Here is a 24,792-nt window from a genome sequence, read left to right on the forward strand (position 1 = left end):
CATACTGTATGATCTCATTCACAGTTTCCTATGCTCACGGCATTATTCAACCTCCTTCGAGCGATGAAATACTCTCGAATAGTAAAAGATACAACTAAATATCATAGGCGTTTTAACTCTGTATAATCTTTAATGCATTCAAAACGATCCATATATTTAAACAAGACATATACACAAGTGTAAATTTAACAAATATGACTTTTGATCACATATAGAAAACACTATTACTTATGATGTTTAGTCATTTTATGTATTGAAATTTAAATATTAATTTGCAATTATGTTCAATCTATTTTAAATTTAAACAAGCGTTTCTCCTTCATAAGAAGATACAAGAATAGATTCGTTTGTCCTAGGACATTCTCGAGAACGACGCAGCGAATTAACAAACCTCTCGTGATTTCGAATCCGTCCGCAGCTAGCGTCGCCAACAAAGTCGGAGTAATTCGGATTGGCTGCGCGCGGCGGATCACATAAAAATTCAGGGAAGTACTCTCTGAACGGTTCATTTCACTCGGGCTGATCGTGTTCGACTCAGCCTCGAGGGCAACATACATTATGGTGTGCTGACTGCCTACCATCTTCTCCGATAACGCAATTTAATCCCGAGAATGATATAAGGAACACTTTTGTGCCCGCGTCGTACCCGGAATACGTATTCCTCCTTCGTCTCCGAAATTGCGCGAGCTGCACGAGTGAGATTTAAACGCGTTTTCTAATTCCCGGGACTGCAGTACTTTGGCCATGGTAATCATATTGGAGAAGCTTACAAGATTATGGAGCATGAATCTAGTTGAATGAAGCTTATTCAATATAATTCAAGATTAGTACGTAGAAATTCCTTTTATACAAAAGGAAATTTGTAGAAGCACATTTTAAATTAATTATTTTTGAATTTAGCTTGAAATTTAATTTCAATTTAATGTTATTAATAATTCTTAGTAAAGTTTTTATTTGATAACACATGTTTCAGCAATTTTAGATTATTAAAATCTAGAGCGTGATAATTATTAATAATTATAATTTTTTTACAACTGATTTTTTAATAACATGAAATGCAAGGAAGTTATTTATGTAGAAGCATTTCTACTTTATCGGTGAACAAAAATGTTATCAGTACTTGCTAGCATTCGCTATCCATTATTTATGCAGGATATCGCTCAATGTTACAAAATGCATTATCTTCATGATACCGGAAGTTTGAAAGCAGCAATCGATCTTTACTTGGGTCGCTTACCGACACCTGTTCAAACCCGCTACTTGAATCCATTTTACAGTTGAATTATTTAGCAAAATTCATTTTTCGATATTTGAAAAACGATATTTCTTTCGAGTGACATTATTATCAATAATAATTGTTAATAACATCAGCTGAAGATAAATTATTAATTACCATACCAATGATATCATGCATTGTACTGACTGACGGTATTATTCCTGAAGATTAGTAGATAATATAACTTCCGTAGAAAAACATGCATTCTAGAAAGGTCTATATAGTTGGCCCCCCCCCTAACGCAAATCGTAAAAACATTTATATATTCGGATTGTACATTGTTTGTACATGAATGTACTATGATTTTTATTGTTTGTACATTTTTCGTTAATTTAAAAAAAAATTACAAAGTTTTCGTAACTGTGCCAATGATAGTTAGCCCCCCCTATGTCGTAATTACGTCACGTAAACTATAACTTATGAATTTATCGTGCTTAATCGTTTGTACGTCGTTTGTACATTATTAATAATCGGTTAAATTTATAATTCCAACATTTGTTTTTGTTTAAAACGCAAGATAAATAATTTTTATTTGAATATGGCGGGTACGGAGTACGGAGCGGGTGCGCATGCGTGTGCGTGCGTATGCGCGCCTGTGCGTGCATATGCGTGTATGTGCGTGCGTGTGTGTGCTGCATGTATCGTGTAGGTGTGTATGCGAGTGAGTGGTGGGTGTGTACGCGCGTGTGTATATACACAACACAGCATATACCCACACATACGCACACATCCACTCACACACACAGCATCACATTAGACGGCATTATATCACGGCTATGTCATCACAGCATAGCAAAAGTTAAAAGTTAAAGACTTTTAATATATCTCTAGACGAAAAACTATTAATTTTTAAGCTTTGTTTCCATTGAGACTTTCGATCAGCATCAATAAATGATACTGCAATTTCGGCGAATTTAACCACTTTTCATAATGTTTGTGCGGGGTCCTTTTATAGAAATCTTTTAATTATGATTAAAAATTATTTGAATCAATTTTGAAAAGATAGATTTCTTCACAATGTTTTTAGTTCGTGCTTTACGAAACAAATAATTATCGCTAGCCAATCAAAATCTTTGTCGTTGCGACAAATGTAGACATCTCTTGTCAATGCTGCTCTATGTTTTTTTCACAATGTTTTGTTCATCTCCACTCTTTTAAGGTTCACAGTAGTCATATATGTAGTCATCTATGGCTTAGTTTACACCGATTGTTTAGTACGCGTACCAAATACTAAATCTGCTTCTCCGATAGGTATAATAATCGTTTAGTGTAAAATCTACACCAATCAAAGAAGCTGATTTAGTACTTGGTACACGTACTAAACAATCGGTAAATATTCGCGCACATGATCCCCTTTTAATAAAATTAAGAATAAATTACATTGTTTTGTTGGCATTTGATTCTATTGATGTAAAATATTGTGATTTATCCATAACCGCTGTGGATAATATTTGTATTATAGAATCGAATGGACAAGTATTTCTTGCAAAATAAGGTTGTTTATCAATTAAAATCGGTTGATTGACGTTATAACCATTTTTTAAAAGCGTTAATTTTTTAATATCTTTAATACGATTGTTACGATGACGAATATCTGGTTCAGATTTGTAATAATAACTACATCTTTTCTTTACATTTTCTTTCTCTTCACTTAATTTTTGATCACTGATTTGATTATTAATATTATTATATACAATTTCTTCAATGTTAGGAGATTTTAAGAAATTTCGACAGTTTTTCTGATTTTTTATACTCGATAATATTGATGCTGATCGAAAGTCTCAAGGAACAAAGCTTAAAAATTAATAGTTTTTTGTCTAGATATATTTTAAAAGTCTTTAACTTTTAACTTTTGCTATGCTGTGATGACATAGCCGTGATATAATGCCGTCTAATGTGATGCTGTGTGTGTGAGTGGGTGTGTGCGTATGTGTGGGTATATGCTGTGTTGTGTGTATACACACGCGCGTACACACCCACCACTCACTCGCATACACACCTACACGATACATGCAGCACACACACGCACGCACATACACGCATATGCACGCACAGGCGCGCATACGCACGCACGCATGCGCACCCGCTCCGTACTCCGTACCCGCCATATTCAAATAAAAATTATTTATCTTGCGTTTTAAACAAAAACAAATGTTGGAATTATAAATTTAACCGATTATTAATAATGTACAAACGACGTACAAACGATTAAGCACGATAAATTCATAAGTTATAGTTTACGTGATGTAATTGCGACATAGGGGGGGCTAACTATCATTGGCATAGTTACGAAAACTTTGTAATTTTTTTTTAAATTAACGAAAAATGTACAAACGATAAAAATCATAGTACATTCATGTACAAACAATGTACAATCCGAATATATAAATGTTTTTACGATTTGCGTTAGAGGGGGGGCCAACTATATAGACTTATTCTAGAATAGTTTCATGAAAAATATAATGCAACTTTTTTAATTTAAGATGGTATACTAATTTAATGAATAATATTGATCAACTGTTTCAAAAAGAAATAAGTAAGAGTTTCTATGCATCATTAAAAATAAATTAAAATACCTATATCAAATATATAATAAGAGAAAAGTTTGAAATATAATTAAAAACATTATTGTTAAATATAAATTTTGTTGGATATAATATGTTTCAATATAAATAAATGTATATCAATTATTCAATTATCGTCAGATTATTTAAATAATCTAAAAAGTACATTATTAGCGTACCTATCAACAAAATAGTATTAAAAAATTATAGTAAATTCTGTGGATCTATAAATCAGAATCTGCGGATTCGTGAATTTGTAAAAATATTGCTTAAATTTTACAAAAATTTTTACGTTAATATTTTAAATTTGAAAATATCTCAATGATATTCCACGTTTTATCTTAAATGTGTTTAAATAACCCGCTACGTATAACAGCGAATAGTATGGCGAATCATACATAGCAGCGACTCATCCGACGGCGTGCTATACCTCGTAAGATATACAGATCGATAAGTGGTACTTCGTGGTACGCGCTGTAGTCGTACACTGAAAAAAGACATCACGTGTTGATAAGGTTAATCAACAGCGATAACGCGTCGCATTATTCCGTGAACTGTCACAAGCAGCTGCAGAACAAGGTACGTTCCTATTCCTCTGTCAAAGCTAACCGAGAATTCCGAGAAATTTTATTAAAATCCACCGCCACGTCGTACAATATTCTTTCCGTATTCGACGAATGAACAGCTGACGCGACATGGGCGCCGGTGTGGTTGTAACTACGCGCGAACAATCATGCACGAGTGCACACGTTGCACTAGGCACCACTATCTACGTTATTACGAACCGAGTGTCACGAGATAATGCGCGTGTAATGCATCAAATAAAGATCGCAATATCTGACCGAACCTTGTCGGTATTTTTTCATGGTGCTTGAAACGGTGTTTTCATAATTCATAAAAGTTCTCTTTTAGTACTGTGAACATTCATAGTACGCTACAAAATTTTAATGAGATTTTTGATTGAAGTGAATTTTAAAGAGACATCTTTAATGTAAGAACTGATTACTTGCATATTATAACTAAATGAAAAAAAATCTCTATTTTATTTATACATTTTATTTATCGAAGCAGAAAATCGACTTTGAAATAATTATAATTTTTATTGACAGAGAAACATCTTTGACAAACTATAATGGCATCGTTCAATTTTCTCTCATGTATAAAAAAATAATAGATCTACGATCGCGAAATTAGCAACAGATGCTCGATTGAGCTACGTAACAATTTCATAAGGCAGACGCAATACTAGTTTCTCCAACTGATACGCATTTACAAATACAAGAGTCTGACACATGCATCTATATTGAATCTCATCCGACCGCTATTTCTGATCGAACAGATCACAGATAAACTGACATTTTAATAAATTACTTGCCTTTTAATCGCCTTTTATTTAATGATTCATTAATTTAATGTTATTAATGCGTTCTTGCATTCTTATTAAAGAAGCAAAAAATTTTTAATTAAAAAAATACTTGAAATATTCTTTATATGATTATAATATAAAAATGATAAAATTGATACCTTTTCGCGTCGCATATTATTTATTCTAAAATAAGAATTTTATTTATTCTAAAATATAAATTTTATTTATTTTAATATTAAGAGGATGCTGGAGTGCCTGACGAACTCCGACGCGAAAGCGCCATCATTTCGATGGAACTAAAAATGAGAGTGATATTATCGGCATAAATCATAATCTAAGTATGAATGTATTGTGTATGCGTATGTGTGGTACGTGTATATATTCGCATATTATTGTATAGCGCCTCTCTGATATTATCCTGGAACTAATCTTCTGTTATTTTTTCATCTGTTATACCGATATTGGACGCACACGTATGTAAAAATAGTCGGACAAGAATATTTTTTACATTAGACTTTTCAGTCCAATTTTAATAGTTCCGTAACATTCTATTCTGCAGTCCGCAATTCGGGCTGCTCTTATTCAGCGTCTTAAAACTGTTAAACTTTTATAAAAAACGAAAATAGATAGCTCTATACAATATGTTATCCTAAGAGCAGAATAGAAATTAATGAATAGAAACAAATTTTGTTATTAATTCTTTTTTTTCCAAATAAAGTCGAGCAGCCCGAATTCCGTTTTTGTGTACACTTTACTCCTGCAAAAGGATTTACAATTCTATGCAACCAATAAAAAGATATTCTTGTTCGAAAAAATATAATGTCCGGCCGGTAACTCCAGCATCCCCTTAAACGATTGATTTCTTTAATCAGACATTAATATTTGGCATATGCATGACAAATTTAAAATGTTAATTTTATAACATTCAAAATTGATATGAATTTTTATAATTTAAAGTATAATAATGTTCTATTATGTCGATAACATTATTTGCACGTGTATAGAATCAATATATCTTATCATTCAATAAAAAAAACAAGGTTTAAACTTGTAAAACTCGATAATGCGAACCGCAAATAAGATTTGTTTGCAATGCAATACGGAAGTATAAGCAAACTTTGTATCAAATCTCTTTCCATGATAAAGGTTTATTCAGATTTCCAATAAGATCAGTTTTCCTACATTATTCTATTTATTGTTAGGATTGCGTTTGTAATATGAAAATTGTGTCTGTGTCAATTGCATTGTAAAAGTTCAGTCAAAAGAACAGTGCCTAGCTTTTTTTCATCCATTTTATCATTACATTGCACCGCGCATGTAACAACTTGCAATATTGTAGGGAACTGCACGAATAAAAATCTTTGAATAAACACCTTAGTCTAAGAAAATCGGGTAGTTCATACAGATAAACGTCATTTTCGTTAATGAGAACAATGTGCTTCAATTGCTAATCGTTCGATTTCCGGTACAATCGCAACGCAAATGCAATTATGCTGTTACGCATCAACAGCTTCGTAAATCTTGTTCGGCCCGTGATGCCGCATTAACCCGTCAATTTCACGATAAAACAGATTTATTATGCGGTTCACGTTGCGGGTGTGCGTGCATATGTGTGTGTGTATATATATTTAATGTCATTTCTATCAAATATCGGTCCCGCGCGAAATTAAAGGGCCAGCTCGCACTATGCGACACTGATGGGCGTTTGAATAAAAGCCCTGCGGTGAGTCGAGAGAGAGATAGCGACTTTACAAGGTAATGAAATTTACCTGCAAAAAATTTATTATTAATATACTTGCTCGTGATATAAAAAGAATCACTCTAAATTGTCGCATAATGGCTGGATAAAGAAAGATAATGTAATTCTAGATTATTTTTATCAAAATGTTCTTATCTCTTGACTGAAATTATAAAGAGTATAAAAATCGTCGTATATCGATTTAATACATATTTCAAGTATATTAAACATTTTTTATAAAATATTTAATATATTTTTATTATATATTTTCGACTATACATACGTGTGCCGTGAAATATGTATACATTTTACATTACGTATTAAATTATTTAGATATATTTAGAATTAATTAGCAATATGTTTCTAATTTTTCATATGCTTATTTACTGCATAATAATGTAACTACACCGAGAATAAGAGGCTTAAATTGACCTCTGTGAAGCTAGCACCCCATTTTTAAAAAAATCAATTTTTTTTTAGAGTTTTAAATGCACCCCAAAAAGTTCTAGAGTTCTCCATAAAATTTATAAATAGTTCCGGCGAATTAGACAAAAAAATCAATTATTGAAAGTATGGGGTGCTAACTTCACAAAACGTTATCACAAAATTGACGATAACAGCTTAATCGTCGGAAATAATTAAAAATATCATTAGAATTATTTGTAGAACTCTTGAGGTGCTACCCAGAACTCCAACGAAAAAATAAAATTCCAAAAAAATTTTATTCTTATTGGAACTTAGAATATTTTCTTAATCGGTGATACGAAAAATAGCGAGAACTTTTTATATATTGGTCTGAGCGTTTCGAACCTTAATAATTATCGTTAGAACTCTTGAGGTGCTACTCAGAACTTTAATAAAATAATCAAAATTCCAAAAAAATTTCTCACTCTTCCTGACCTAGAAAATTTTCAATCGGTGATACAAAAAATTGCGAGAATTTTTTATATATTGGTCTGAGCGCTTCGAACCTTAATAATTATCGTTAGAACTCTTGAGGTGCTACCCGGAACTCCAATAAAATAATCAAAATTCCAAAAAAGTTCTCGCTATTTTTTGTATCACCGATCGAAAATTTTCTAGGTCAGGAAAAGTGAGAAATTTTTTTGAAATTTTGATTATTTTATTAAAGTTCTGAGTAGCACCTCAAGAGTTCTAACGATAATTATTAAGGTTCAAAGCGCTCAGACCAATATATAACAAGTTCTCGCTATTTTTCGTATCACCGATTAAGAAAATATTCTAAGTTCCAATAAGAATAAAATTTTTTTGGAATTTTAATTTTTTCGTTGGAGTTCTGGGTAGCACCTTAAGAGTTCTACAAATAATTCTAATGATATTTTCAATTATTTCCGACGATTAAGCTGTTATCGTCAATTTTGTGATAACGTTTTTTGAAGTTAGCACCCCATACTTTCAATAATGGATTTTTTTGTCTAATTCGCCGGAACTATTTATAAATTTTATGGAAAACTCTAAAACTCTTTGGGGTGCATTCAAAACTCTAAAAAAAATTGATTTTTTTAAAAATGGGATGCCAACTTCACAGAGGTCTTAAAATTGAGATTACATAACAGGGTTGCTACGTACATATTTTTACTGAACATGTTTGCTGAAGCTATATTATAACAGTACCGTAATTACCAGGGAAATTGCCGCCGATGCCGAGAGAAAGCATTCAACCATGCAATAAGTTTTGCAACCGCGTAATTTCATTAGATTAATCGTGGGTGAAAATGATGATGAAACTCCCAGATATAACTTCCATTACAAATGACAGGAATTAATTTGGACGTGGAATGTCCTGTAATTTTAAAAAGTTTTTTTATATCTCTGCGCGTAGTTGGCTGTTAGGAATGTCCCATCAAGATAACGGGGCCCATGTCATCGAAGCGGATGACCTTGTGCCTATCTTGACACCCACCGCCGATATTTCACCGCGATTGAAGATCTTGGCCACTCATTTCACCTCTAAATATAATGCAGAGCCTATATTTTTCGTTCGAGTGCCGGGAAGGTATGTTATTTTTTGATATGATAAAATCACTTTGTACATTCTACACTCTCTTTCACTATACAAAATTAATTGTATAAAATATTATATTATAATTAATTATGTAAAATGTAATGTGCTTAATTATATAAAATATTATATAATTAATGCAATATAATCGTTTATAAATTTATATTCTGATTTTTGAATACATGGCAACATTATCCGAGTCTTCTGATTTTTGTGCATTTTAAAAATTGTTTTTTCAATAAATATAGATATACACTCAAAAAAATGATCTTGCAATAATAGCTAAAATTTTCTAGGTGTAAAAAATTAACTAAAACAGATAAATGATTAGCAACTGTTGTGATATTGCATATGTAATTACTTAATCAGTTTAGATGACAGAAACAGAATATATATCTGTATTGTTTGTGAACTTTAAAAAGAAAGTTTCTCTAAAGCGCCTATCTATATAAGATCAATCACGTGTTAGATCATGCAATGAATAACATTTAGCAATGGTACCTAAATTTTTCAGAAGCTATTGCTAGAACATTACTGCTATAAATTCTATATGTGACAAACAATGTTTTCACAGATACGAAAAATAGCGATACATTCTTGTTGCGATATCTAGAAATCTAACTACATCAACGAAATATTTTTTTGAGTGTACATTTACGAATGACCCTATTTCTGTAATCTTATTACAGAGTAAATCTGATAGGCGAGCACATCGATTATTGTGGGTATGCCGTCTGTCCAATGGCCATTGAACAAGATATACTTGTTGCAGTAGCATTGTCGAAAGATAATGAGATTCACCTCACCAATGTAGATCCTAAATACAAGGACTTTCGATGCAGTTTCGAGAATGTAGGGTGAGCGTATAATTCAATAACAGTTTAACTTTGTTAAATGAATAGCGTTAGTTAATAGTTCAAACAAGTTGGCAATTTCTCGGCTATTTTTTTAGAAACTTGCACGACACATTATAGGTTTAAAGAAGCTCCTCCTTTTGCTTTTCTGAAGTTACTAAAGCTTTATGCCAAGCTATATTTTGTACAGTGTATAACAGTATTTTGCACGTGACATATAATATAATATCATAACGCACTGTCGCGTTGGCAGTTGTGGTCTCAAACACTTGTAGCCCCTTAACAATTTAAGCTTCGTGATCCTTCAACTACGACCATCTTGAATTACGAGGTTGAAACTAGAATTATGTGCAATTTATCTTTGTAATGTACGTGCGTTCGCAATGATTGAGATAGGACCTTTTCGGTTTGCGAGTAAATAAAATTAAACCAAACGAAAATTAAAATAGTTAATTTGCGATGTAAAACTTGGAGAAAAAATGACGGATGACCCGACAAACTTATGTGTATTATGAGTAATATAAAAGAAGCAGATCGTACTCTCGCACAACCTCGCTCTCGTTTGGATTAAATTACCCTCGCGTTTTCTTTGCTCCCGACATAATATCCGGGAAGATAATACGAACTTTCTTAATCTCATTCATTATTCAATGTCGCGCAACCGCGTCAGATAGAATATAAGTTAGCTGGCAGACTCAGCGAACATATCATTATCGATCTTTCGATTTTTATATATTATACAGAATGTCCCATCATAATTAATCACTTTTTCCTGCCTTTTAAGCGGCAAGAAAATCTTTAACTAAAAAAACAGAGTATAAATGGAGCATAAATTTTATAGCTGAATTGAATTTTATTATATTATTAATATGAAATTAATATAAAACTTTGTTATAATTATAATAATAATTTATAAAATCACACGTTTCTTTAGCTTAAAAAATAAATAATACTACTTGATTTTTCATTTTGAAAAATAAAAAGGAATGAACACTTCAACAAGTACGCCTTGCATATTTATGTTAATTAATTACGTATAAAAGGAAAGAAAAAGGGGAAGAATATTTCGAGTAAACTGTAAAAAGTTGTAATGTCAACATACTATCCTTTTGCCTATCTCAATTGCAGCGGTTAAAATTCTGTAAATGTAAGTAGCAAAAACGCGCATTTCAGATCTCGCATTAGCGATAGCGAGAGCGGACCGGCATGGTACAAATATTTTCTGTGCGGTGTAAAAGGAGCGCTGGAGGTAATCTCCATGAAGTCCGTCCCTACGGGAATCCTAGCTACGGTATGGGGCAACATTCCTCCTAATTCTGGTCTCTCCAGTTCTAGCGCACTTGTCTCAGCCGCGCTCCTTTCAATTGTGCATGTCAGTCAGGTGAGCGATTTAATCATTCATTTTATGTCGAATGTTAAATATATTATTATATAATATAATATAATATAATATAATATAATATAAATAATATATTATATTATATTATATATATTTATATTATCGTTTTTTTGCGTCGCATTGTAAAATATTTATATGTAATTTTCCAAATAATGAATAAGTGACAAGTCGACCGTGCGGATATTAAAATATAAAAGTTCGTAAATTATTCGTGTTCCCGGATTTTCATCGATTTAAAATATTTTCTCAACTTGTACGAGCAATTCTAGAACATATCATGTATTTCTCACGAAAATTGAATGCTCTGGAAAGTATTGTGTTTGCCGAACGGATCGAATTACCGATCACTACTCCGTATTGCATTCTGTCATTTTGTTTTTCTTGTTCTCGGATGTAGATCTTATTTCCTTTAGCGATTTCGCTATGTTTACACAAACGGATATCGGAAGTGGATAGCTAGCAGAACTTTCAAATAGCTAGCAAACTTCCTTGATCCTTTGTATTGTTCTTGTATATGTGTCATTATCTTGTCATTCACAACTTCCGGCTTATCTGATGCCCTACATATTAGTTGATTCGGAAGTTTTCGTTCTTATATAAGTTTTCCTCCCTCTTTATTCAAGTCTTGGATCAGTACAATAGAATCCTGATCAGTTCTCCTCCTAGTCAATTTAATCCTGAATAGTCATAATTATCTGGCGACAATATCTATATTATGTAGTGCCAATTGTCGAAACATGAATTGGCGACTATCAGTGCTCAAGCAGAGAGACATATCGGCACTCAGGGCGGCGGGATGGATCAGGCTATCGCTTTTCTTGGAAAAGCAGGTAATTACGGTTTGCATTAATTATATATATATATTTCGCATAATAAGCTATTTGTTACAAAATTTAATTTTAAAAAATATATAAATTGAATTAATTTACTGAAAATAATTTGCTATTATTCAATCGCAAAATTAAGCATAAAGTGTGAGATTCTCATATCAAGAAATTCAGTTTTTATAATACTTTTTTTCTTTGTTCGTAAAGGCTCGGCAAAATTGATAGAATTTAATCCCCTACGCGCCACCGACGTTACACTGCCAGAGAACGCAGTGTTCGTAATAGCGCATAGCCAAGCTTATCACAATAAAGCCTCGACTGCCGACTTTAATATCAGAGTTGCGGAATGCCGATTAGCTGCGCAGGTACTGTATATATTGTCAACAATAATGTCGCATCCAAAAATAGAATTTTTTATTACAGCTATTATTATTTACAAATACCAATTTAAATCCGATTTTATTAATCCGATTTTTTTAGCACGAAATACGTCAAGCTCTTTAGAAATCCATAAATATAAATCTAGAAACTATTCGCGAATAAAATTATATTCACTAATAAAACCTATTTTCCGACTTTCACGGTTTTCTCTGAAGCTCTTCGTCCTCCGAGGGACATTGATCGATGCACCTCGCGTTTATTCAGGACATTTTCTAACTCTCACGGCTTCCCTAATTTTATTTCCCTCGCTTTTCTTTCCACTTCAAAAGCAAGTTCTTTTCGCGCAAACATCGACAATGGAGAGAAGTAAAAGTTTTACAGACCTAATTTTTTATTTATAGTACGATTACTTTCTCAACTGACTGAATATGAACGAATATATTTTGTGTGTAGATGATTGCCAAAAAAAGAAACAAGGACTGGGAGCGCGTTCAAAGATTAATCGACATTCAGGAAAAGCTGTCCTTTGACTTGGATGAAATGGTTACCGTAGTAATGACAGATCTACACGAAGAGCCATATACTTTTGATGAGGTACATATTTGTTGCATTATCAATAATAAGCAAACAAGATTTTCCTTTTTTTGTAGTATCTCGACGGGAGTGCGGATCTTCCTGGAGATTATCAAAGAAGCGTGTTACAGAAAAAAAGTAAACTTCATGAACTACGCCACGAAAAGATGTTATTAAAAACGATGAAAATGATGAAAAATGAACTGCATTTCATGTAGCATTAAATCATCGCTTAATCGCGTTAAACGACTTCCTATCCAACTGTATTTCTTGTCGACGGCACGAATCACAGAAGAGAATATTATCGACGGAATATAAATTTTTCCCTTAGATCTGCGAGACCCTCGATACAGACTATGAGCGACTGAAGAAGATGTCTCTCGTCAGTTCCTTTAATTCCTCGCAAACGTTCAAGCTGCAGCAACGAGCTCTGCACATTTTTCAAGGTAAAAGCATCAATTTTCATGCGCTGGTAAATCGTAAAACGCGATTCTATATCCGATAAATCAAGAGAGCTTACCCTCCCGTTCTTCAGCCAATGTATTCTTAACTTTTTTCACGCAAGCAAAAGGTTGCCCTCACACCACATTTCCCTGTGAACTTCGCGCTTGAAAATGTTGCGAAAGTGTTCTATTAAAAAAGTTAGAAGTAAACTTTATTTCATCCCATTTGCTACCTCAATTATAAAAGCATTTAACTGTTTTCCATCTTATCTCCTGGTATTATTACTACCGACGATGTAAAAGGAGCGTGAAAAGTTTCAGATCGAACTCTCGTTCTATAATGAAGTTATCGCACGTCCTGACAAGTTTTATGCATAAAAATGTTTCAGTGATCAATCAATGTTCTACGAAGCTATAAATTATTTTGACGGACATATGTATAGATTACGATCTCTACATACATACGTTGTGGAAAAATCGCGTTCGAGCTCATGTTTTCAAATTAAATACTACGGAAAAGCTTAATTGAAAAGAGAGATGACGTTCCGGTTATGAAATATTTAAATTTCTTATGCAATCTTTTTTTCTATTTCATAATTAGCCCTTTTTCGATACAATAATAATAATAACGAGAAGACGCGCGTATTAATTAACATCAAATCGATTGGCATCTCATTAAATGCAAATATTCCTTAACTGTTACATTACGTCATTATCACATGAAAAAGCGCCGGTGGTGTTTATTATCGCGATAACCAATAAACTCGTGTCGATTAACTACATCGCTGCATTTACACCGCAGAGGCCAGCAGAGTGCTCGCGTTCCGCCGCGTAAACGAGGAAGGCGACAAAATGGAACACGAGAAGCTTCAGCATCTGGGTAGTCTGATGTCGAAGAGCCACGCCAGTCTTCATAAACTGTACGAGTGTAGCCATCCTAGTGTGGATGCGCTCGTTGAAAGAGCCGTGCGTTGCGGTGCACTTGGCGCTAGACTCACAGGCGCTGGGTAAGTGGTGTATTATTACATGTTACAAGCTAAAAGTGTAATAATGCACACGCGGCAAGAAGTGTGTGAGTTACACTTGAGTTAGATTCTATTCTCACGGATATAAAATGTTTCTCACGACGAAGTATTTCATTAAATAATATATTTAAAAAATCTATTTACTATTTTTTATTACACACTGGTGTTAGTAATATTATTTTTCATACTCGTGAAAGATCCAACAGTTTAATTGTCAATTTAGCCGTCTGAATTTGATATTTTTACTCTCGTACAATAATTAAATTTTAAAAAATTAAACGTTTTTCGTTATTAAATTTCGTTACTCCGTGTTGCAGTTGGGGCGGTTGCATTGTGGCTATTATCTGCAAAAACGAAGTTCAACGATTTGTGGATGCGCTTCGCGCGGATCTCTGTCAGAACGCCACAAAGAGCACAATCGAGCTCAAGGATATGGTGTTCCCGACCGCACCGAATCAGGGTGCTGTTATTTACACCACGTTATTTACACCACGGCTGCTCTGAATCGCCCGTTCTAAAGCCCGCGCTATAAATAACTGTAGTAACTTTTTTTCGGGTCGTGTCATCGCTCTTTATTAATATTTCATCATTTTTCTTCACTTTACTTTATTCCGCTTGTTCCCCTCTTGGCCCTCCTTTTTGCCATCCATTATAAATTTTTATTGACGTAAGGATATAAGCTGTAGAATTTGACGACTCCTTTGTATTATTAATACTCAAGCCTGAACTCACGAGGAACCGAATGAACGCTTATTCCAAAATGTTCTTCCTTGCTAATTAATTGCTACACATATTAATCCCATCTACGATAACGTTAAATCAAACTTGTCGAATGGAGTACCTTGTAACACACTACATTCTCGGAACTAAGACTGACGCTAATCCCCAGCTGCAGAATTATATCAGAAACTAATAACTAATATCAGCTTTTATCTATATATTCCTCTGTGATTACTACATCTAGATATTTTAATTATATCGCGTAAAAAGAATTTACAGTTTGTATTCTAAAACTGTTAGAATTTTCGACTACTTAGATAATAATATAAATATGTAATATGCAATAATTCATGCAAATAATTATTCATCTTTTTACATGAGATAATTATAAATAAATAATTCACGATAAAACATATTTCCTGGCAAATAATTTCAAAACCCGACAAAAAGATAGTAAAATAAGACAAGACATATATAGATTATTATAAATATATTGTGTATATATTTTTTTTCTGTTCTTTGCTTGTGTGCATATCTAGCATATTTTTTGCGCTTCTTGTACGACGAACTAAGATAAAACCTCTAATGAGTTACGAAAGTTTAGTACAACGGAGAGTAATGAAGGGCGAGGGGGGTGAAACTAGAGCAGAATTTTACTCGCTTCAACTCCCATGTTAAATTACTGCTATTGCGTGTTGCATACTAAGCATATAATGCATTTTGCATAGTTAAAGTGTATAACGCAATATATTCAGATGTAATCATAATTTATATCAGTGTTCGGAAATTTTAGATGGTCGAGTAATTTGAATCGCGCGTTTCGAGAGATCTCGAGAATGTTAAATAATTTATATTTTCAAACTGAAAATATTTTTGGACAGTTCAAACTGTTCGGGTCTAACTTCAAGTCCAAAAATTCAGAAATTTTCATATAATTATTTAAACATAAAATTTAGGAAATGCGTAATAATGCATGCATTTGTGTAAAGATAGGAATGTTTATTCTTTTGTTTCACAGTCGAATTATCAGAGATGTTCACTTTTCTTTGCTTCACTCTTCGATTATTTCAAATATATAAAATATTCAAATCTTTTATTTTTTATAAAGCTAATTTATATTTTTTCGTTACTTCGCTATATTCTAATTGAAATGTAACACTAATTGAAATGTAACATGACAACGAGTAACGAAACACAGATTTTTTAACAGGTTTAATAGCAATCGCTATTCACAAAACTACCATCGAATACACACATATCATTTGAATATATATAACACATTATCTGAAAAATCTGAAAAATACGAGATATTTTTATTCGCGAGATAGGATCTGCACCTGTTACTTTAAAACCCACGACACGGATATTGATTTTCCGCCGTCGATAAATTTTACGGCAAATAATCACCGGTCTTCTTGTGAAGTCACTTTTGACTGCAATCGCACGAATGCTATTGCTCCGATAAGACGATCATTCTGGATCAGGAAAATGTTCAATAAAATTGAAATCAGATGCTGATTACAGATATCGTTGAGAAAAGTGTCTCGCGTGATAAATATCGACATTTTAGTTACATGTGCAGTTATAATTTTATTCTATTAACTGATTTTACGAGCAATTGCATTCGAAATATTCAATTTATAAAATTGTCATTGTCATAAGTCAAATGAGAAATTAATACATATGAAAATCTATTTGCTTTTTGAAAATTTTTAATAATTTATTGCTTTCTAATGCTATTTTAGAATCTTGACCTATTTTTGACCCATTTGTTTGTAAAATACGCATACATTGAGTACATCATTATTATTCAGAACATGCTTTACACCAGGATTTCTACATGTTTCGGAAAAGATATGTCTCTGTGAAAATTCCAAGAATAGTCAGCGAACACAAAGTTGGTCACTGAGCTTGGACTTCATTTTCCTGGTATATTTCTGCATAGCACTACTTTCATAAAATGTGTGGTGCAACATCTCTGTGACATATTCTACGTGTTATCAGTGAGAAAACGTGTAAACAACACTCTGCACTTTGCAAAATATTTAATTAAAAACATAAAGTTAATATGAGTAAGATTATAAGATATAAGCATATAAGAGAATGAGTGAGAGAATAAGAGAATGAACGACATAATGAGAGATAATATTGAAACGTGTGATGCATGATTGTTTGTGCGATATGACTGTTTTGAGAGACTGCGGCGTATGAAAGCGAGTGCGGTGTGCGATTGAAGAAAAATAACGAGAAGGTGTAAAAGCGTGATTGGAAATTGAGAATCTATGATAGAGAATATAAGGACAAGCGATTGTACAGCAAGTGTACAGTGTGTTTAGAGTATTTCAAGAAAACACAGTGTTTCGAACGTTAGAATCAGAGTCAGAGACAGAGTTTCATGAGTTGTAAGAGCGTGTACCGAGCCATTGGTGCATTTCGAGAGTCTTTGTGTATTTTTCTGTATACTGTTAATAAATTGTTATTCTTCCCGTTACTTCTGGTCAAAATTATCTATCCCACATATATTATATAAAAAAATACATAGTAAGTCAGTATCTAAAAACACAATTAAAAATTAGCCTGTTCTACTCGTATTGTGTATTTTAAAATAACAATGTTTTATTTGTACTCTCCACGTAGGATACGCGAAAAGCGATAATAAAAAGGTCATTATCACAGACAAAGCAAATATACAGGTTTTTATATCTTCAGAAAAACAGATTCTACGTAATTGAAATAGGAATTCCAATTTCACAAGTACTCTAAATAAAATTGCAATTTCCTTTGCAATATCCTAGACGTAAACGCGTAATACCGTTCGATAAGACTCTGAATAGCAGCTCGAATATTGCGCTTTTTATTGGAAATCGTGATTAAAAAATTGTACACATGATAAAATGAAAAAAGATCAATTTAATTCCGACACTCGCTTACCTTGAAGTTCACGTGTTTTTAAAATATATGTTTTCGTAAAAATATAACGCTTTTTACTTATTATTTTTCAAGTATCAACTCTTGGTTATTAAAGTAAAATAAAGTAAGATAAACAAAAAACAATATCGTCACAATAATAATTGCACAACTAAAATAAAAAAAAGTTAAAATATCGTATAAATAATAAATTAAATTTTTTAATATTTATAAACTGCGTATAAATATTAAAATGTGCCGTCAAAATTTTTTTCTGCGATTGCTGCGCATTAACATTAGAGAGTTTGATAACTAATATTGCGCGACCTAATAATCTCTATACGTATTTCAAGGAATCTCACGTTAATCCCACGTTCGTGCTCGTTATATCCGTGATTTCGCATCAGACGACACTAATACGCAACTGTAATGACCGCTGCAGCGCGAATACCGGGGTCTACCTAAGGTCAGTTATGCAACGAGAGCGTGTATATACGTAAGGGCGGTACGGTGGCAGGGCGTGTACTGCATGCTTGCAAATTACGCGGTATTACTTCCTAGCGCTACCGCAAAAGGATCCGTTGTTAACAGAATGAGATAAGCGCGGTTCTATGAAAAAAAGTCACAGCCATTCGTAAAAAGATATATACTAACTTTGTTTCTTAAAGCGATTTAGATACGGACGAATTGTCCGACGCAAAGTATTCGATCGCGTAAATATGAGTCAAAGTAAAAGTTAAAGCCAAAGTTAAAGCTAAAGTGTGTGGGCAGAGCCCTTAAAGAGAGCCCTCCCTTGTTCCTTCCATTCTCAATTTCTTGTTCTTCATTCCTCGTTCACTCGTGAAAACATTAACTAAACTTAATCAATTGTTTATGACTTTACTCATACCTTCTTTAGTCTTGTCTTCAAAAAAAAACAAAACAAAAAAAGAAAAGACAGAATCTTAATTAATGTAAATATATACTTTACGAGAATGGTTGATAGAGAAAACATTTCACGTTCGCGTTTCACTGTTTTACAGCTATCTACACGCTTTATTGTCGCTCGGTTTCAAGCCGAGTTGGATTAAACTTGCGAATCTAACCGGCACCTGTCACAGGCGACAAAGCGGTCAGGCAAGCGTGTATTTGACCCGCACAGGTTAACTGAAGTTAAAGGCGGAACGCATGTAGGATTACAGCTCCGGAACTTGCCGAAGATGTTTTGGTCTATGTGACACGCTCGTCATGAATAAAATTTAATGTTTATTTCATTAAAGACATGTTCAAATATTGATCAACAAATATCCGTTGCAATTCTCAACAAGAATAGAACAAGAACGTGATTTACGCTATAAATAAAATAAGTATATAAATTAAATTTTGTACAAATTGTTCCAATCTGACTATAAATTCTTTAATCGTCGTCTAATCAATATTTGATATCACTTAAAAAACCAATAGATTAGTTTCTTGTAAAAATATTTAATACATATTGTAATAGCAAATTAAATATTTTAAATTAAATTTCCTAAACTAAATTTCTCCTTGTATATTTTTCAAATAAAAAAAAAAGCTTCATCATTTTTCTATTAAATTCAACTTTATAATTTGACAATTATAAAGTTATCGCAAATTACCGCTGATTAGTTTTTACATAATAATATTTTGCCGTAGTCACATAAATAAAAATAAATTATTTGTTAGGTTAGGTTGAAATGTGTGTGTGTGTGTGTGCATTGAATACTTGATACATGATACACGATACATAATACATATCATGTCTAAATATACGAGAGAACTCTACCTCGACGCCTCGATACAGCACCTTTAAGGGGATGCTGGAGTTACCGGCCGGACATTATATTTTTTCGAACAAGAATATCTTTTTATTGGTTGCATAGAATTGTAAATCCTTTTGCAGGAGTAAAGTGTACACAAAAACGGAATTCGGGCTGCTCGACTTTATTTGGAAAAAAAAGAATTAATAACAAAATTTGTTTCTATTCATTAATTTCTATTCTGCTCTTAGGATAACATATTGTATAGAGCTATCTATTTTCGTTTTTTATAAAAGTTTAACAGTTTTAAGACGCTGAATAAGAGCAGCCCGAATTGCGGACTGCAGAATAGAATGTTACGGAACTATTAAAATTGGACTGAAAAGTCTAATGTAAAAAATATTCTTGTCCGACTATTTTTACATACGTGTGCGTCCAATATCGGTATAACAGATGAAAAAATAACAGAAGATTAGTTCCAGGATAATATCAGAGAGGCGCTATACAATAATATGCGAATATATACACGCACCACACATACGCATACACAAACATTCATACTTAGATTATGATTTATGCCGATAATATTACTCTCATTTTTAGTTCCATCGAAATGATGGCGCTTTCGCGTCGGAGTTCGTCAGGCACTCCAGCATCCTCTTAAGCATGTTATACCATTTTGTCACTTTTGGAATTTTCGTTCTTTTTTATCTTTTTTACCGATAAAGATCAGGTTTCTCGGAATACGTGTACGTTATACGCGAACAATGGTGATTTCCCATTTATCGTCTGTAATTCCCGCCACCATTTTTTGATATAAACAGAAACGAATAAAACGGGTTCTTTTTTTCTCGTAAAACTATACTCCACGTTGCGTTATTTTTTTTTATTCCCGAAGATTTTATTGCGTTTAATGGAGAACGCGAGATACAAATTTTTCGGTGCCAAACTCGTTTCCGCCAAAATCGAGGCAAGTTTTATTCCATTTTTCTCGCTACATAGTGAAAACGCGTGCTATCGCTTACATATAGGTTCACATATGTATCATGTATCCGCTGAAACTAGAAACGAACGACAGCTTATCTCAGAATCGAGTCTTGTAAGAAAAAAAGCCCGGAAGGGAAGACAGAAACAAATCGAACCTTATTTCCGAAATGTATCCTGCCACGCTGTCGCACGTTCCTTCTTTTCTTTCTTTCTAAAGTCGTTAAATGTTGATATCTATTCCGCACATGGGTGCTTTCAAATAATTAATGTCAACCTTTATTTGTTCAGATTAACTTTTTGCGAAAACCGTATTTACGAGCGCGTAGCAATATCGAGAAGACAGATTTATCTCAATCTCGCGAATTCCAAAAGGAATTCGAGATCCAAGATTAGTCTGAATTTTCTATGGGCGGTATTCATAGTCCGTTCTTATATTTAAAATCGTCTTAAGCACGGACTTATATTCGCTCTCTTCGTCACACATAGATTGTGTCTGACGAAGAGAACGAATATAAGTTCGTGCTTAAGACGATCTTGAATATAAGAACGGACTATGAATACCGCCCTATGTGCCATGTGTCCACGTGGGATCGAAAAATTGGCCCGTCATCGCGCGGACGGCACTCATTTTTCCAGAATCCAGCGTTATCCTATGATTATTCAAGCAACAATACACCTATCTTTTTATACTGTCACGTATCTGTCACGTAAAGGAGATATCAGTATTCCATTTACTCAAAAGATCCTATCCCATTGAAATGTATACTATAAGAGTCCGTGCTCCTAAATGCTCGCATCACATTATGTCCCCCTAGGCAAGAAAGAAGCCGGATGTATCTCTTTTGCGCTGTTGCTGTGAGAGTTTTTTTCCGAGAAAAGATAAAAATTTTCTCTCTAAAATATATTATGATTTAAATATCTTTACAACTATATAAACGCCATACATCCCTTTAATATCATTACTGCTAACATAGAATTTTCATGTGAAATAACATAAAATAATTTTTAAATTTAATATTTAAACACATCTACTTAAAACAAATACTTTTTATATCTATTTTTTGAAACTCCAGGTTTATTCAAAAATGCTACCTAATTAAAGAAACGTAATTTATTTTTAGATGAACAGCTTCTAATGATTGCGTCTGTAACAATAAGCTTTAAGCTTTAAGCTTATTGTTAGTGAAATAAACATAAAAGAAATGAATGAGAAGCGAGCTTTTGTTAGGTGAAATACAAAGCTAGTAAGATCTTTAATACTCTATTTAATCGTCTTGTTACTTTCACAAGTGAACAGGCGTCTCTGGGGACACAAACTTTTAAAGTTTCAGAATCGTGCACTCGGAAAGTGCTTATCCATTCCGTAAATCTCTTTCCGTAAAACATTTAAAAAATTTCATGTATTTATTTTGCCATACAATTTCACAATGCATGCTGAGTATCAAAAAATACTTTTATTTAGCTGGTTGAAGTTTGGAACGTTCCTGGAACGATTTTTTAAAAATAATTTGTCGCTCTTGTCCTTTTGCAGGGAGAAAGTTTTGAGACCCACAAACAAAGTACAAAAGAGACCGATCCGATACATGCGTCGGAAGACACCCTTATACCCGAAAAACCACCTCCAAAATCACTTAAACCATTCTAGCCAAGCTAAAAATGACTTGTCGCTTTTTTCCTTTTGCACGGAGAAAGTTCCGAGGCCCTCACACAACATGCAAAAAAAACCGATTTGATACATGCGTCGGAAGACACCCTTATACCCGAAAAATCACCCCCAAAATCACTTCAATGATTCTCGCCAAGCTAAAAATGACTTGTCGCTCTTTTCCTTCTGCACGGAGAAAGTTCCGAGGCCCTCACACGACATGCAAAAAAGAGGCCTCAGAAAAAAGGGCCTCAGAACTTTCTCTATGCTAAAGGAGAAGAGCGACAAGTTATTTTTTGTTAGGCGAGGATTTTTTAGACGCTCTGGGGTGGTTTTTTAAGTATAAGGGTGTCTTCCGACGCATGTATCGAATTGGTCTCTTTTGCATGTCGTGTGAGGGCTTCAGAACTTTCTCCATGCAGAAGGAAAAGAGCGACAAGTCATTTTTAGCTTGGCTAGAATGGTTTAAGTGATTTTTGGGGTGGTTTTTCGGGTATAAGGGTGTCTTCCGACGCATGTATCAAATCGGTCTTTCTTGCATGTCGTGTGAGAGCCTCGGAACTTTCTCTGTGCAGAAGGAAAAGAGCGACAAGTCATTTTTAGCTTGGCTAGAATTGTTTAAGTGATTTTGGGGGTGGTTTTTCGGGTATAAGGGTGTCTTCCGACGCATGTATCGGATCGGTCTCTTTTGTACTTTGTTTGTGGGTCTCAAAACTTCCTCCCTGCAAAAGGACAAGAGCGACAAATCATTTTTAAAAAATCGTTCCAGGAACGTTCCAAACTTCAACCAGCTTTTTATTTCTTTTAACTTTAAAAACCAGAAAAGCAGAAATTGAAAATAAAAACAAACAATTCTACATTATAACTGTCAAGTTCTATATTATAACTGTTCCAGAAATTGTCTTCAAAGACGGTTGTGTGCGCAAGATTACTTAAAACCGAAAGATAACATCAGAGTTGAGAATAAAAAGTAACGATCCTCGCCTAGTAAATGCGTTTCCACGCTCGCAACCAAAATCGATCGTTATTGAAAGGACATGAGTCAACTTCTTTAGAAAAATGAATTCTATCAAGAAAATCGAAAACTATCAAAATAATCTCAGCATTTTACGCAGAAAAGCTTTAAGTCTTAACTTGATTTAAGGGGAAAAACGTTTATTCAATTATTTTTTTTAAATCTGCAAAAAGAATATCTATTATTAATAGTAAGAAATTTTTCTTACCTTTGAAAAAATAATATATGATAGTTACACGTGTAATATATTGTAAATGTCATTTAAAAACACGAATCTTTATCTTATGAATATATTTTCTTATTTTTAACAAATAGAAATCTAAACAAAAATAATGGAAAGGAAACGATGCAAATAATGAACATCGTAAAAAGAAAGCTGTATACAGACTGTAATAAAAGATGACACTGAAAAATGTAGCTCATTTATTTTGAATAAACGCTCAATACTTTGTTTTATCGTATCAAAGACAAGAAAGAAAGAGTAATACAGGAAGCGAGTTTTCATTAAAACATGTATTTCGTAAAAAGAAACCGTAAATTACCACACAATGAAAAGATACAGATATATTTAAAAATAAAATCAGAAACGCGCCGTAACAAAAATTCGTCTTATTAGCTTTCATTCTCCAAAAAAAATTTCATATCAGCCGTTGTTCGTGTAAATAGCAAGGAGCTAGAAGTGTCGTAATTTTTCTTCAAATGCATACCTAGAATAATGACGTTAACGATAAAGTTACGTCAGAAACGCAGAAATTAACGAGTTCTAACGTAAAGCCAACAAATATTCTCGCATATTTTCCAAACTCTTTCCGTATCATAATACAAGTGTTCCTAAAGCGTAACAGTTTCCCTGAGAAAAAGTATCACTATTTATATCTACTTCTTGAAACTAACGTTTTGTTTACTGTGTATATTGTGCTACGATAAAAGTAAATAAGGAAAATAAGACATTTGATGCACGAAGATGTTTGATGATCAAACGAGGAACATAGCGAGCTTACAAACTGACGATCTCGCTCTTCATAAGCTACATTTACTCATGTACCGTTTATATTCGTTCCTCATATTTTTAGTATGGTTAGAATTTATAAGGACCTATAACGAAGCGAAAACAGCACGTGTCAGCTGACAACGTATTTTTCCATCAGCGGTACGTAATCTCTGAAATTTTGTCGGTGAAATAAATTCAAGCAACTTTCCTTATACTGATATATACGTGCGTGCGTGTGTGTGACACATATATGCGTGCACATGAGAGATACGGGTTCACATAGAAAGTCACGTAAAAC

The 24,792-nt window shown here is 33.3% G+C and overlaps 1 protein-coding gene across 1 annotated transcript; it reads left to right on the forward strand.

Moving 5' to 3' along the window:
- Window positions 1-4,261: 4,261 nt before the first annotated feature.
- Window positions 4,262-15,604, forward strand: Galk (N-acetylgalactosamine kinase). The gene is made up of 10 exons (XM_012375491.2): window positions 4,262-4,419; window positions 8,788-8,961; window positions 9,657-9,824; window positions 10,995-11,202; window positions 11,942-12,050; window positions 12,255-12,412; window positions 12,882-13,022; window positions 13,333-13,447; window positions 14,247-14,451; window positions 14,787-15,604. Exons 2-10 carry the CDS (start codon window positions 8,801-8,803, stop codon window positions 14,971-14,973), a joined length of 1,452 nt encoding a protein of 483 aa, XP_012230914.1. The 5' UTR covers window positions 4,262-4,419; window positions 8,788-8,800; the 3' UTR covers window positions 14,974-15,604.
- The last annotated feature ends 9,188 nt before the right edge of the window (window positions 15,605-24,792 follow it).

This window comes from Linepithema humile, chromosome 1, assembly GCF_040581485.1.
Source record: "Linepithema humile isolate Giens D197 chromosome 1, Lhum_UNIL_v1.0, whole genome shotgun sequence".
NCBI lineage: Eukaryota > Metazoa > Arthropoda > Insecta > Hymenoptera > Formicidae > Linepithema > Linepithema humile.